The sequence below is a fragment of the Athene noctua genome, chromosome 19, assembly GCF_965140245.1.
Source record: "Athene noctua chromosome 19, bAthNoc1.hap1.1, whole genome shotgun sequence".
Classification (NCBI taxonomy): Eukaryota; Metazoa; Chordata; class Aves; order Strigiformes; family Strigidae; genus Athene; species Athene noctua.
The window spans coordinates 9944939-9959519 of record NC_134055.1 but is presented as its reverse complement, the minus strand read 5'-3'; the positions used below and the strand labels follow the sequence as shown (position 1 = coordinate 9959519).

The 14581-nt window shown below is 42.9% G+C and overlaps 1 protein-coding gene across 1 annotated transcript in view; it reads left to right on the top strand.

Annotated features, from left to right (window-relative positions):
• CASTOR2 (cytosolic arginine sensor for mTORC1 subunit 2) overlaps positions 1-14581 on the top strand; it is a 122447-nt gene that overhangs the window by 59778 nt on the left and 48088 nt on the right. Inside the window, exon 2 of the mRNA XM_074923153.1 lies at positions 5386-5456. Coding sequence (XP_074779254.1) covers positions 5386-5456 — 71 coding nt within the window. The remainder of the gene's footprint in view (positions 1-5385; positions 5457-14581) is intronic.

Sequence of the window (14581 nt, the reverse complement as noted above, 5' to 3'; positions counted from 1 at the left end):
AGCTTTGTTTAATCTGCAGCTTGGGAAGTCTCACTGACCAAGTCTGTCTCCAGAAAAATTAGAAATCATATCAGAATTAGTAGTTGGTATTGTGTCAAGCTACTGCTAGTCTTTGATTTGCAGCAGTAACTTGATTTGCATGGGCTCTTGTAGTTCAGACCACATGGAACTGTTTTGAGGAAGACTCGAACCACAGTTTGATACTGGTTTAATGAAGGCCAATACAGTAGGCACTCAGTTGACGTTTTTTTTTTGAATAATCCATGTTTGTTTTTGCCATGTGTCCTGGCTTTATCAGTAAGCTGTACTTAAGATCAGTATCTTTTTCAGCACATCCACATCTATTTATTAATTTATTTATTTATTTATTTATCTTTCGTATGGCAGTCATCCTTTTTGTGTTTTGATTTCTGTTCCTTCAGGGTGCTGATCATTTTTCTGTTGTTCTGCTCCCATTGTCTCAAAGTCTAAATAAAGACTTAGATAACTTCCCCAGCTACACAAAAGTAGCAAGGAGAGGGGTTGACTGACTATCCCCCCTTGTAACTTTACACAATGTAATCTGTGGTTTAAACTGTCACTCCTATTATTACGGATTAAACAAGACCATCATGTTTATCATGTTGGAAGTTTTGGCATAGCACAGGCTGTAGGACTTCCCTGAATTTATGTCTGTTCATGAATACTTGCTTTCCTTGGCCACAAATTTGTTAGTTTTGTTCTCTGTTGTTTTTGAAAATGATTAACCTTCTGTAATGAACCAAACTCTGCTATCACAGTCACTCTTTAGGCGGTCCCTGATTGTATTTGCCAATGTCTCTGTCCCAGATCTGAGCACAACTAATGACTGGAAGGAATGTTGCCACTGTCCTTTGACCGTTTCTAACAGTGCTGTGACATCTTTAGTGTTACCCTTGGTAGGGACGATACTACAGAGTTTGTTTAAACAGCTCATAGAAACAATAGTGCTCCTTTTAACAGGGTAGCAGCCTTCCAATATAGGCTGCAGAATTAGGTTACTCTAAGAAAGGTGAACCCGCCACTTTCTGGTCTGAGCATTGAGTGGAAAGTCAACTGACACCTATTGCAAGGGACTTCTTTTTGTCTTTGGAGTTCTGCTAAGCTGTGTTTTATCAGTCTCACCAAAAAGATGGCAAAGTGTTTTGGCTAACAAACAAATACACTGTTTAGAAAACACCAACCATTTCACTGTTTGCAATTTTCAGTGCCATTTGACTGTGTAGTCTTGTAATTAGATGGTGTAAAGTACTTAACATGTTACACAAATATGTCAAAACGCATTAACAGCACAAGTGTTCTTTACTGCTTTCCTAAATACATTTCACAATATGTCGTACTAGAATCCACCTCTTGTCATTATTTATAAACTGCAAAGAAGTTAAGATCACGAAGAATTAGATGATTAGCATGAGACTGTCTTTCTGTACTAAGAATATATATTGTCATGATAATGTACAGAGTGAAGCATACAAATCCCTTCTCATCTAAAATGAGAAGACAGCCTGGAATAAAACACAACAAATTATGTTTTTCGTATTCACTCAGATCAACTTTCTGCTGCTGCTTAATTCCCATTCGGTTCAACTCCTCCTTTGCAAACTTTTGGGTTACCTCCAGACTTTGCATTTGAATGCCTTTTAGGCATTATGTTACTTCTGAGTGGCATTTGGCCATGGTTTCTGACATGTGGGGAGGCCACCCGCCCACCTGCTTCTGGGAAGGATCCTTCCCACAGAACAAACAGCTTTGCAACACTTTACCCTGCCAAGGCAACAATTAACCAAGTAGTTCCCTTATAAATGAGAAGATAGGACTTGGTGCTTCCTTAAAGACCATCGTCTGAGCTGAACTTTGAGATGACCCCAGCAGTACTGCCACAAGCGTGCGCTTTGTGCGTGACCCAGAACCAATGGAAGTCACATTCGTTCCAGTGTTACCACCCTGGTGACCTCGGCAGGCCTGGGGACCACATGTCTTGAGGAGACCCTTCTGGTGCGGCCCCGCAAGTGAGGCCAGCCAGGATGTTGTATGCTTCCCTGCCCGGCTTTCTTCTCCCGTGGAAACTTGAGTGCTGTTTGCAAACTGAAATGATGCTGTTGCTGCATCCTACACACGCTTTCCTGCTCTGTGCAAGCTTGGGTATTACTTCCATACACAGTGTAAGCTTTGCAGTTTCAAAGATCTAATCTAATAATAGATTGGTCTACATTTGCTGCGTTGCCAGAAAAAGACATATGTTGTCAGGCAGTCGAAGTCAGCAACAGTGCTGAAGTGGAAATGTGCTGAAACATGAAGAAGGCAGAAATCCAGAAGAATCTATCTGAGGTTTGGCTATTAGGAAACTAAAAATATTGTTGTCTTACATATATGCTTTCCACACGTACTTAAGAGAAATACTGTTTGCTTGATGTCTCAAAATTACTAAAGGGCAATTCTTTTCCTTTCTTGGCTTTGGTGTGATAATAGAAGATGCTGTTGGCATTCAGTTTATTGAGAACTTGTGTCAGGAGGAAAGATAAATGATTGGAATAACTTGAATGCAAAAGGCATGTATAGTGCAGGAGAGAGATATGACATTGAGTTCCTTCTGTCATTGATGATTCAAGACACAGTTTTTGAGTTGCATTCGCAGTGGAAGTAGATCTTTACATATCTAGGCTGAGGCACAGGTTTTAGGGTGAGGACTTGAATTTTGGCAGCATGTGATGGTAAGAAAATGTTCCACGCCATATTTTATCACTCAGTGTTTGCAATTCCAATTTTTCATTTTTAGATTTTTCCCTGGGAAAAATAATGCATCGTTGGCTTAAAGTGAATGTATACCACAAGAACCACTGGTCTTCTCTGGGTTGGTGAAAAGGCTTCACTTTTTAATTTAGATGGCTCTATGCTGCTGACCTTTTACAGAATTGCAGTGACGTGGGAATTGGGCTTTGAGATGGTATATGAAGATATGAGCTTTTGATACACACTCGGAGCCAGCAATTATGGGATTTCATCTGTACATATCCCTTAAATATCATTGCTTTTAGATGTGTGCTAAGAGAATGGCATCTGTCACAATCATACTTTTTCTGCCGGGGTCAATGTGTGCACATAGACGTGTATTACTGTTCTGGAACAAATTCCTCCATAAATGCCATCATAGATCAGGATTTTTTCTCTTTTTAATATTAACTTCTCCTTCTTTAAGACCATTAGCTTTTCCCTAGTCAGCATGTATGTGGCTCAGTTGGGTAGTAGTAGCAAAGAATTTTATTTCAATTACTTCTCCAGGGAATTAATCCACTAAATAATAAATACTTATACCTCCCGGGACTCACCTGAAGCATCATCCCAGAAGTCCTTTTTACCCAGCCTAGATCTCCCCTCACACAGGTACCATCCTTGTGCCGTTAAGAAGTGAGAGTAAAAAATTTGGGATGCTACTGTTTTCTGCTTGCTCTTGGCACTATTCCTGGAGAGAGTTGAGTTAGAAAATGTGGCTGTCACAGCAGTTATTACGAATGACATAAAATAATTAAGTTGTGGTTTCTGTTGTGGTGGGGCCACTTCTGTATTTTATAGTGATATGTCTCTGCTAGGAGGGAGAGTGTCATGCTTGATTGTTCTGACGGATGCTTCCAGGAAAACAGGACGGGTCTCTAAAGGCAGGTTGTCTAATACTTTTTATTTACATTAAATCCTGTTGGTCACATGGCAAATCACTAACAGAGCTACATGTTGTTTCTTCTAGTTTTTCTGATTCTGAGGGGGAGGGCAGCAGCTGTCTCATTTTTCTCCCTGTTGTTTTTGGAAGGGATAGCTTCAATCTTTGTTCTTTTCAGCTGGACAAAAGAAAGCTCAAGCCAGTTTTTAGTCTGATTTTGTAATCAAGTGAATGCTTCAATGTTTTGATGCTTGAGCTGCTAGCATGGGGTTCCTGGCTTTCAGAAGTCCTGAAGACTTTGCGACACAGATGCTCAGCAGTGCTGAGAAGCCCTGGTAGTCCATGGTTGCTGGGTCCTGCTGAACTCTGCTCCATGCGGGAATTATACTGTGAACATGCTGCATAATTCAGGGGCCTTAAGAAGAATCTTTCTTTTTCCATCTATCATATTTTCTGTAGGTTGCTCCAGATAAATGTGATAGTATTACAGTGTAACTGCGAAATTCTGCTCTTTGGTCCTTACAGACACAGGCTCTTCCTGCTGCACCCCATTTGGCTTCTTAGAGGGAAAAATTTCTTTTGTGGCTTGGGTGGCAAATACAGTTGATGCAGTCTGGCATGCTCCTGGAGGGGCCAGGAGCCCTGTGTGGGTCGAGGAAGCTGGCCAAACACTGTGCTCATGCTCCACAAGTGCACGCTCTGCTGAAGGTGAACATAAGCTTGCAAAATTGTGCAAACCTTCCTGCTGTTGCTAGGGGTCAGCCGGACAGTAGCTGGAGAAAGGTTGTTTTAGGTTGGTTTTTTTTAGTAGATGTTGCTGTACATAATACGCTGGTGTGTCAGGGAGGAAAACTTTTCATCTATATGTGGTGTTAAACCTTAAGGCTGAGGCTTTTTTTGTTTGCATGTCTACAGTGGAAGAATCCTATGTCACATTTGTTTTGTATCTCACGTTCGAGGTGACATTGTGCTCAGTGCTGAACGAGATGGAGAGGCTGTGCTGCACATGGCCTGCAGTGTGAAAAGATGAGCACGAAGCAGAACAGGGGCAATGAGAGATGGGGGCGGGCGGGGAAGTTCGACCTTGTGTTCATGTGTTCGATGGTTTCTAACACTTGTCTCTTCACCCGGAGCTCCCCAGGGAAGGGAGGCGTTTGCTGAGGGGAAGGGGCAGGCACTGGCAAAGGGAACTGGGATGCTGTCTGCTGGGGGGAGCAGGAAGAGGCACTGGGGCTTGCTTGAGAGATCAGATGTCAAACCTTGACAAGGCAAGAAACTTCAGTGGGTAAATAGGGAAGACGGGTGCATGTATGAACCATGAGAAGGATTTTGGAGTCGTTGAAGTGATCATTTGGTGAGCAAAGCCTTTTGCTCTGTGTTAGTGCAGTACAGCAGGTCCTGGACTGTGACGGGAAGCCTTAAGGGATACAGTAATTAAGAAAAGTAACTAAGAACTAAGTCATAAAAATAATAAGTGTTTTACCAGCTCTTTTGTGCATAGGCAGGCAGCAGGGAATGTGGGTCATGCAGTGTGAGTGGCTGAGCCAGGAATAAAATCCAGGTCTGTTAATGCCTCGGGTTTCTCCATAAACACCAGACCATGACTCTTCCCTCCGGCACAGCTTGGGTGGGAAAGGACCTCTGATATAGGTGGAAGACCAGGCTCCACTCAGTGCAGCAGCTGATCATGTTCTCTTGCTGTTTGCTTTTGCCAGGTGCAAGTTCTTCAGCCTCACGGAAACCCCAGAGGACTACACCATCATTGTGGATGAAGAGGGCTTCCTAGGTAAGTGTTGGCGTGTGCCAATTCGGCATCCAACCTGGGGCTGGAGGAGGAAAACATGTCATCTCTTGCTGAGATTATAAACCAGAGCGTTTGTAAAACAGGTCTGTTTGTCAGTGCTAGTAGTACAGCTGTGAAAGGTGCTTTGATCACTTAAGCACGCTGTCTCTGCTGCTGTGCTGTACAAGGTGTTTCACACATGGAATATGGATAGATTTTGATGCTGGGAGAAGAGCACATGCAAGTCTTAAAAAACAGCTTAAGCATATTTGAAAAAGCAAAACCATTTGCATTTCCTTGTATTGAAATGAGCTGGCCTTTGTCCCTAAACCTCCACAAGCACACCACATCTTGTGTCTCCAGCTTGTTCATCCAACCTCTCTCTTAAAAAGGAGCACTTGAAGATCAGTAGTTCAAATCATCCCCACAACCATCACAATGCTGTAGTTATGAATTGGCTCCTTTGGCTCATCCACTGAAAGCTGTGATTTATCCCCCTTTCTTACACTCAGCTCTCTCCATACTGAATGTACAGTCTGCCTCTGGTGTCTGAAGGTCTCTCTCAGCGTGTATCAAAGGTGGAGTCGGCTGTGTGTCAAAAAAAGGTAGTTGGCATGTGCTTGGGAGCTGCAGACACTTGGCGTTGGACGAGTGCTGATGGAGAGAATGGTTTGGCTTTGTGGATGGAAATAGTTAGTAATAACATTTATCATGTGGGGAGGTTTTGTTTGTAGCAGTGTTACTGAGGTGGTGGAATGAGGAAGTATTGTGCAGCTATTATTATTTTTGTTCAGTCGCTGCTTTCTGTGGTTGGAATAAAAAGTCTACATGTTTTACCAGTTTGGAGAAAATTCATTAAAATATGAAAAAGAGGATTTTGTTCCTAAATAGGAATTAACTGTTTAGTAGCTACTTTGTGATGCCAAAATATTCAATGGGTTTGTAATATCCAAACCCTAAGGAGAAAATTAGGAACTACACCATCTTTATTTAGTACAGAGTCAAAAGTTTTATAAAATCAGTAGGATTACTGAATTATTCCCCTTTCTGTTTCAGGACTACTCAAAATAGAATAAATTGTTATATTTTAGAACACTCGTGGCTAAACATTTTCATAAAATAATCACTAGATTGAGAAGAAGTGAATGGATCTTTACAGCTATTGCTGTTTGTCATTTGGGAGTTGTGGGGTTTGATTGAAAGTGTATGTCACGTGTTCTGCTTTTTACTCCCAAAAGAGGAGGTGACATATGATTCTGCTGGCAGAATGTCCCTTGTTGCATTTGTTCATGGGGGCAAGTGTACAAAAATTTTATTCCTATTATTATAAGTAGTACTAGCTTTTTTATTATCAGTGGCAGCTGGGGGAAATAGAGTCAAATTTGGTTTTGTCATAATAGTAGGATGCAAAGACTCCCTACAAGAGCTTTATTTTAAGAGAGAAGTCACCAAAGGAGGAGAAGGGGTTTTTTTTCCAAGGGCCACAGCACGTGGCAGAGCAAGAAACCTGGAGATTCCCATTCTCAGGAGGGAGTCTGCGTCACTGAACCGTGCTGTCTCTGCAGATTTGGCATGCTCGTCTGCAGCATCACATCTGTGTCTGCGATGGCCACGGCACTCATTTCTCTGCCCAGTTGGCACAAGGCAGATTCCTCAATTAAATCACTGGTGGCAAGTTTGGACTGCAACCACTCCCGAACAGCCTCTAGCAGCCACGCTGCTATTTATCTCCTTGGAAGTTATTCTGGCTTGAAACGAGGTAATTTCAAGCAGTGGTTTTGCCCGTCAGTAGTTGGGGACTGTGTTGCACTGTGTGTGCCACCAGTTGTATGTGGAACAAATCCCAGGTCTAGCCAGACCAGTGTCCTCGAGGAGCTGCATGTCCCACTGGTGCCCCAGGTAATCTCTGTGAACCAGACAGTGCTGCTGCACTTCGAAGCAGCAGTCCTCTCTGCTTGGACCCTTATGACTGCGTTACCTTGGCTCTTGTAGGCACATGAATTTACTGCTGTTGGTTACAGTACCCACGTAGCTTCTGTTGGGCTATGGTTTTGGCAGCCTATAACATCCCCTTTTTCAAATACACTGTGTGCAGTTGGGCTGTTAAAGCAGGATTTTTTGGGAGAAAAGATCACCTTCCAGGCAACACAGGGGAAGGAAGGAGCATGCTAATGTGGATCCTCTACTGTGACGTGGAGTGGAAACCAGGTGCAAAACCCAGCATGGGTGGTAGCTGGCAGCTTCATCACCTTTTCTTTGCTTTTTGCTAGTAAGTGATGATCTGCTAGCAAGACTTGTATGCTCTGCATCCTGCTAATTCTTCTAACACAACCCCTATCCCTTTAGGTTTGTGTCCAGCCCATGCTCTTCTTTCTGAATTGGCACCACCACATCCAAAGCTTCCTCTCAGGGTTAGCCCTGACTGCAGTCTCCACTGTTGCTCCATTCTTGTTTCTCATTTCAATGTGCTGTAAGTTTTTCATAGTCTGGAGGAATTCAGGATCTACCATCTAGGATGCCTTGTAACAGTTTAAGGTCTCTGCTTCACTCCCTGCTTCCCCTTGCAGTCTGCTATAAATATCTTAGGAGGAGGAATCTCACTTGGCCTTTGTATAGTGTGTAATCAGCCCATAGGCTTGAACAGGATCAAAATCTGTAAGAATTGCAGCATCCCACCTTCTTGCAAAACAGCACCAATCATGTCTGCCTCAAGTGTATCAGCTGCTTCTTGACCTGACTAGCAAAGTGCCAGGTTCTGCTCCAGAATTACAGAGTAAATTTTCACCTTTGGTGAGCAGTTCAGGTAGCAAGTCCAGCAGCAATTGACTATTTTTTCCTCTCTAGGTAACTTTTGTTCTTGCAGTGCTTAACAAACTCGATGTAAGTCTCTGAAGGGCAGGCTTTCCTGTGTGGAAAATTAGGACCTTTCTTTTGGAGGCACCTGTATTTTTTGCTGCAGCAGCAGTGAGAAGATTGTCCTGTGAGATGGCATCTTTCACGTTAGCGAGGCCCCTTCTGCATATCACAAAGAGCACTGAAGGGAGGAGAATAGGCTGGAGAAATACTGGCACTTTCAGCAATCCTTGAAGCTAACACTTCAAACATACTGACATACAGTAATCATTCTTAACTGTTTTGTCAGAAAATAATCCTCAAGCTTGTTTCCCTGAGAGTAGCTAGTGAGTTGGGCTGGTAAAGAAGTCATTATTTCTTCTCCCCAGAAAACGTCTGCAGTGCAAAGCCATAACCTGCTTAAGCATTCATCGTGCTGGAAGGGAACAGCTACAGCCTAATTCTTTGCTTTAATTCCCCAGCGGTGAGGTGGGGATTATAGCTGCACAGAACCTTGTTTGTTCCAGTGGCTGTTTCTTGGGCTTTGGCCTCTTAATGAGGAAGAATTTTATTCAGCAAATAACGCAGGGGGGACAGTGCACAGAGAGCTCTTTTCCTGGCTGATACTGAGGTGAATAAGCAGAAGGAGTTTGGCCATGGGCCCTCCTGTGTTGAAGACAAGTGTCTCAGCTACTGGCGTGCTTGGACAGCCATGTAAAATCCTTCCATTTATCACCTGCTGTGCAGCCAGCACGTGGCAGAGAAGTCGAGCAGCTGCTGCTCCCTGAAATATGGGAATATTTGTTTGAGTTTGGTTTCCTTTTTTCCTAAGGTTTGGCTGAAAGCAGGAGCTGCCTGTGCCTGGTGCAGATATGCCATAGCCCCTGCGCTGGCTGTGTAGTCTGTCCCTTTTTCAAAGGGCAGCAAGGACTGGACTCCCTCCGTCTCTGGGCAGCTGCACCAGCAGAGCTTTTAGCCCGTGATCTCACTGGTTCCAGTAGCTCTGTTCACCAAAGGAGATGAAAGGAGACTTTCCATGAAAGGAAAGCACATGCCAACACACCTGGAGATTAGCCATGCTCTCAGAAACCCTGTTAATGTGCACTAGGAAGCAGTTGCTGACATTGCAGTCCTGTCCTGCAGATGCCATCTGAATAAAATAATGGGCTTTGGGGGTAGCAGCGTTCCTCCACTGGCACTCCCAATAACTGGCACGTGGCAATTTCTGTACCATATATTCAGAGAGCCTTTTGTTGGAGGTAAAGGGGTAGTTCGGGTGTTTGGTTTGTTTTGATTGTTCCTTTTCTGTTCCTCAGTTCTCTAGCTTGTTTGCCTGCAGTCCTGTTCATTCCTTTTTCTCTTGGAAAGTCCACGACTAGGTTTAGCAATAGCTTGAGTAGCTTTCAGTGAAATGCCATCCATCTAGCCTCCCCTTTTACAGCACTTCTTTTATTGCACAGCACAGTGTGAAATGAAGAACTAACACTCTCCCTCAAACACCTTTATTCTCTACAAGCCTAATGAAGGAAGAGCCCATCCAGTATCATTTATACAAGTCAGTCCAGTTGCATGGAGGTGAGAGATGACTGCAGTTTACCCGTAGGTATTTCTTAGTTTCAGATCTCTTGCACCCACTTGAAACCAAGCCAAACTGTTTGATAAGGACCTTCCCAGAATCACAACTGCTAGGACCCGGCTATGTCCTAAGGGAAAAGGAGCTCCTCTGTACTGTCCTTCCTATGGCAAGATAGTCTTTTTCACCTGGAAGGCAACAAGGTCTAGTTTTTGAGTTTCTGTCCTATTTATGATGGGAAGAGAAGTCTCCCTTTTTGGGGGAACAGCAACCCCTAGCCTGTTGTTGCCCTGACCTAGCCTTCTCTGTGACCGCAGCAGCTGTTGAGTAGCTCCATAAACATCTGCGTAAATGGGCTCTGTGACAGTCTGTCATCCAGGTGAAGCTGTCCTGAAGGTGGACAATTGTAAGGAGACATGTTGCTACCATTTTCAGGATGAGATCACTGCCTTCCCAGCCTTGGCACTTGGTTGGTGTCCCTTGCGTGCAATCTTTCTCTGTAGGCAGTGAACTTAAAAGGTGTCAGAGAAGAAGAAAAGAAATCAAATGTTGGGGTCAAGGGAGGAGTGAATGCTTGTGATTTCCAAGTTGGTAAACATGCGTATTCTAGTCTTGGGGAAATGTGGTGGTAAGGGGAGCACATGAGCTTCGTGTACTCTGATATTTCTCCTAGAACTGGCAAGTCCATTTCATGTAGGTCACTGCAGTCAGCAGACCTTAGGTTCTGAGTGACCTCTTCCCAGAAAGGAAAAGCAATTTGATTTCAGTACTGAAGCAGCAGTAAGAAACATCTTCTCTCATGCAGATTCCTTGTGCGAACATAAAGCAAAACTCTGTCTCCCTACACTGAGGCTCATCTGCAAGATGGAGGTCACAATTCTTCCTTTAACCTTCTGTGGCTGCCTAGTATGGCTAGTAACTTCTCTAAGACCAGAAATATGAGCCTTTACACAGTTTGCAGAATGAGAAGGTTCCTAATCTCAGTTCATACCTCACAATAAATTGTCGAGTACACTAAGAATAATGGAACCGTTTGAAAAATCTCAACTAGTTAAGAGTGGCAAAGAGATTTTGTCAGAACTCATAAAATGTTGACCTCATTCTAACAAAAAGGGTTAAAAAAAAAAAGTTCTCTTGCCAGCCGTGCGTTGTTTTGATAACCATCATCCTCAGACAACCTGTTCCCTATCTGACCTTGGATTCAGGACCATTGTATGCTTTAGTACCACACTGAGTCCCTTTTTCAATAACATCAAAATGGTAAATTGCTTTCAGTATCCTCTCTCTCATCCTGTATATAAAATGGGCAAGATATTGGCTTATAAATAAGTGCAAGCACAGAACCCATCTAGCTGGGAGCAATCTGTAACTTTATTTAGATACAGAGGGAAGCAAGCTAATAGATGCATCTGTTTTTTTGAATATTTCTTACTATAAGTATTTCTCCTTTAATTTTTTATTGCCCAGTGACTAGGCCTTTGTATCTCAGGCACAGTGGCTTAATTTGCTTGCTGACATTTATAGCGCTGAATTCCTTCCCCTGGACCGCCAGGAGAGCCTGCTGGTTGCTAGGCAGAAGATGTTTTTCTCTATTAAACACGTGCACTATCACTCTCTTTTGGATCCCTGTATTGGCCAGACTACACTGTGTCTGTGGTTTTTAGTTTTTTTAAGTAATGTGGTATTAATGACCTAAATTCAAATTAAAAACATGGGGATTTGATTACTGGCTAATTAGAAATAAGTGCTTGGTTGGGAAGGTGCTTCCTGCAATACATACATGCTGATACAGATCAATAAATATGTTGGGGGGCTGTGATTACATGGGATTTCTGCCTTCTCCTGAGAGGTGGTAGGGGTTGGTAATTAAAGCTTTTGGGGGAAGGGTGACAAATACGTAATATTCCAAGGTCTGGTTTGTATCACCTGGGGAAAGGAGCACTTTAGCTTAGCCTTAGAGCTCATATGTTGGTGAGTTTGCAAATCTTGATAGCACATGTTATTCCTTATGTTTATAACCATAAAGTCTTTTGGTCAATTTTCTGTTTGCTCCTATTTAAAGAAATACTGCATTAATAATATATATTTTTCACCGTTTCCTCCAGCAGATGGGTGTGTATCAATACCTATTTTTGTTTTGCAGCCTGTGATGAGAAAGCCCAGACATCTTTTCCTGAACCACTTGACTGGCCATGATTTCCTCCTTTAAATTTATTATGTCTTGGCTGCTTCCTAGCACTTTCCAAAGTCTGAGATAGATGAGCAGATAGATACCATGCCTTACTCTTATCAAGCTTCTCTCATAAATGCAGGACCTAAAATAGCTTTTCTGGCTGAAATGATGGAACGATTCACTGAAATTTAGGTTGGTCTCTAAAAGCAAGATGCAGCTCAGCAGAGAAGTAGCAGCCTTGTTTATTTGTTTCACTAGAGAGCATTTGACCATCTGCTTGCTGTTCCACTGGTGTGTTTCTATTGGTTTTTTTCTTTCTTTCTTAAGGCAGGGCTTAAGGGGAGTTGGTGACTTTCATTGTCTGGAGGTAACCACAGGCTACCAGCTTGGTGGAGACACGCCAGGGTAGCTAACTGTGCACCCGATGGCAAGATGGGACAAAGCTGAACACACTCTGTAAGACCTTTTGAAGGATTTGTGTATTGTAAGTGCTGGTAGGACTGTAATTTGTAATCTTTCCCTGCTCTTTAAGTGAATTTTGTATGGAGCACCCTCTGAGAGATGGGCAAGTGGGGTTACCATCCATCACAGGTTGAGAACTGAAGCACAGAGAGCACTTGAGGGATCAGTGATACAGCAGAGAATTAAGCCCTTTTCCCAAGGCTGAAAGCATTCAACCCTCAGTTCTCAAACTTTGCTAGTTGTGAACCTACTTTAAGTTTCAAGCCATACTTTTCTCAAGTTCATGACCTGACAAGGAAGTGGTTTTCCTTCACCTTGGCATCTCATAAATCCTGTGACCTTAGTCTAGAAATGGTGGGACTGTTTCCAAAAAAACAGTCTGTCATCACCTGCAAACAGAGAAAACATTTTTCTTTTGTGGTAATTCCTTGCAAAATGACAGTACGTGACACTTCTGAGGGTTGATCTCTGAGCAGATTTGCCAGAAAATTCTCTTTGGTGCAGGAGATGGGGGCCTCCATGCCTCAGGTTTCCCAAGGATCAGCAGACATTTATCAAGGTGAGAAAATTCCTGTCCTTGGCAGGCTTGGAGTATCCTCCTGGTCAAGAGGAGGGAAAGCCAAATAAACTTAAAACCTGTCTGTACCTAGACAGAGGTTGTCAGGCAGAGCTAGCAAGTTTTGTGCCTGAAAACTTCACCAACTTTATTTTCTCCTGGTGCAGTGATCACTCTTTTCCATCTTTCTGCTAGCCTTGGTAACGAAGTCTTCAGAGCTAATGATGGATCAAGGGTAGCTCTCCGAATCCCAGTGCAGTGTGTCTACTTGTTTGGTTTTCACTAGAATCAGTTGAATTCCTTGTATCTAACTCTGGAAATGCAGAGTGATTGATATGTTTGACTCCAGACTAGCAGTTCTCTTTTGAGGTGAATGAGGGAAGGCTAGATGCTTTGAGCTAATTCATCTGCAGTTAAAATGAGGAGGGGATGTTCTTTCCATGCAGTATTGAGCTGATGGTGATGCATTGGCCAGCCTTTATCTTCAGGCTTTTGGCCTGACCGTCACAGAAGGTCTCTTCTGGGTTTGTGGAAGGACCGGACTGCCTGTTGTGCAAATGACCCTTTCTCAAGTGAGCAGCTTTGCTGCTGCAATAGCAAGGTGAAGGGACGGGGGGCCAGAGCAGCATGATGAAGTACCCGGGTCTGCTACAGGCTTTTCTGTTTGACCTTGGACAAGTCTCTCATTGTGTCTCAGTTTCCTCATCTGAAAAATAGGGATAATCTTATTAAATCACCTCATAACAGGCATTATAAAGATTAATTCGGAAACATGTGGAAATGCTTTGATAATGTAACAGGCAAGGGGCATGATAAATAATAATTGAGGTAGTTTCTGTCCCACAGGATTCACTTTTACAAAGAGTACACTTGCAGACCTACTGAATAAATCATCTCTACAGCAGAACAGATTGGAGATTATGGTGGAAAAAAAATACCCTTTTATGAGAAAAGTTGCATAATCTTTTTAAAATCTCCTATCTTAGTATTAATCTTGCACAGGATTAAGTCTCACAACCTCAGGGTTACAGTCATACAACAGTTAGGAGTTTAGTGGCTCCATCTTCAAGTCTAATTTGAAATGTAATTATTTGCTCTGCTCTGTCAGTCTGGTGAAATATGGTCTGAAATGTGATTTAAAAAATTAAAAAAAAAAAAAACAAAAACCAAAAACAAGAAGAAAAAAAGGATTCCTTGTGCTATTTTGCTTGAAAATACAGAAAGAATTGGAAATGTCAGTCCAACTAAATCAGGTTGGGTTTTTTTAATCATCTTTTATTCCTGTGTTTTTTGTTTTTCAGTGAAACACGCTGTTTGTGTCCCTTTGCAGGCAGTAACCTGAGCCATCAGCATTGCCTTCAGCTGTCTGGGCTAGGTCCTCCCCACCCGTCAGCTTGCAGATTCTGCAAGCAAAACCTTTGCCAAGAGTTTTTAAAACACAGGGAAAGTTTTGTCAGGAAGTGGGAAATCTGCCGATTTCTGCAATTCCTGTCCCTGATTACCAGAGACAAAATCCTGACTGCTGTGGGACC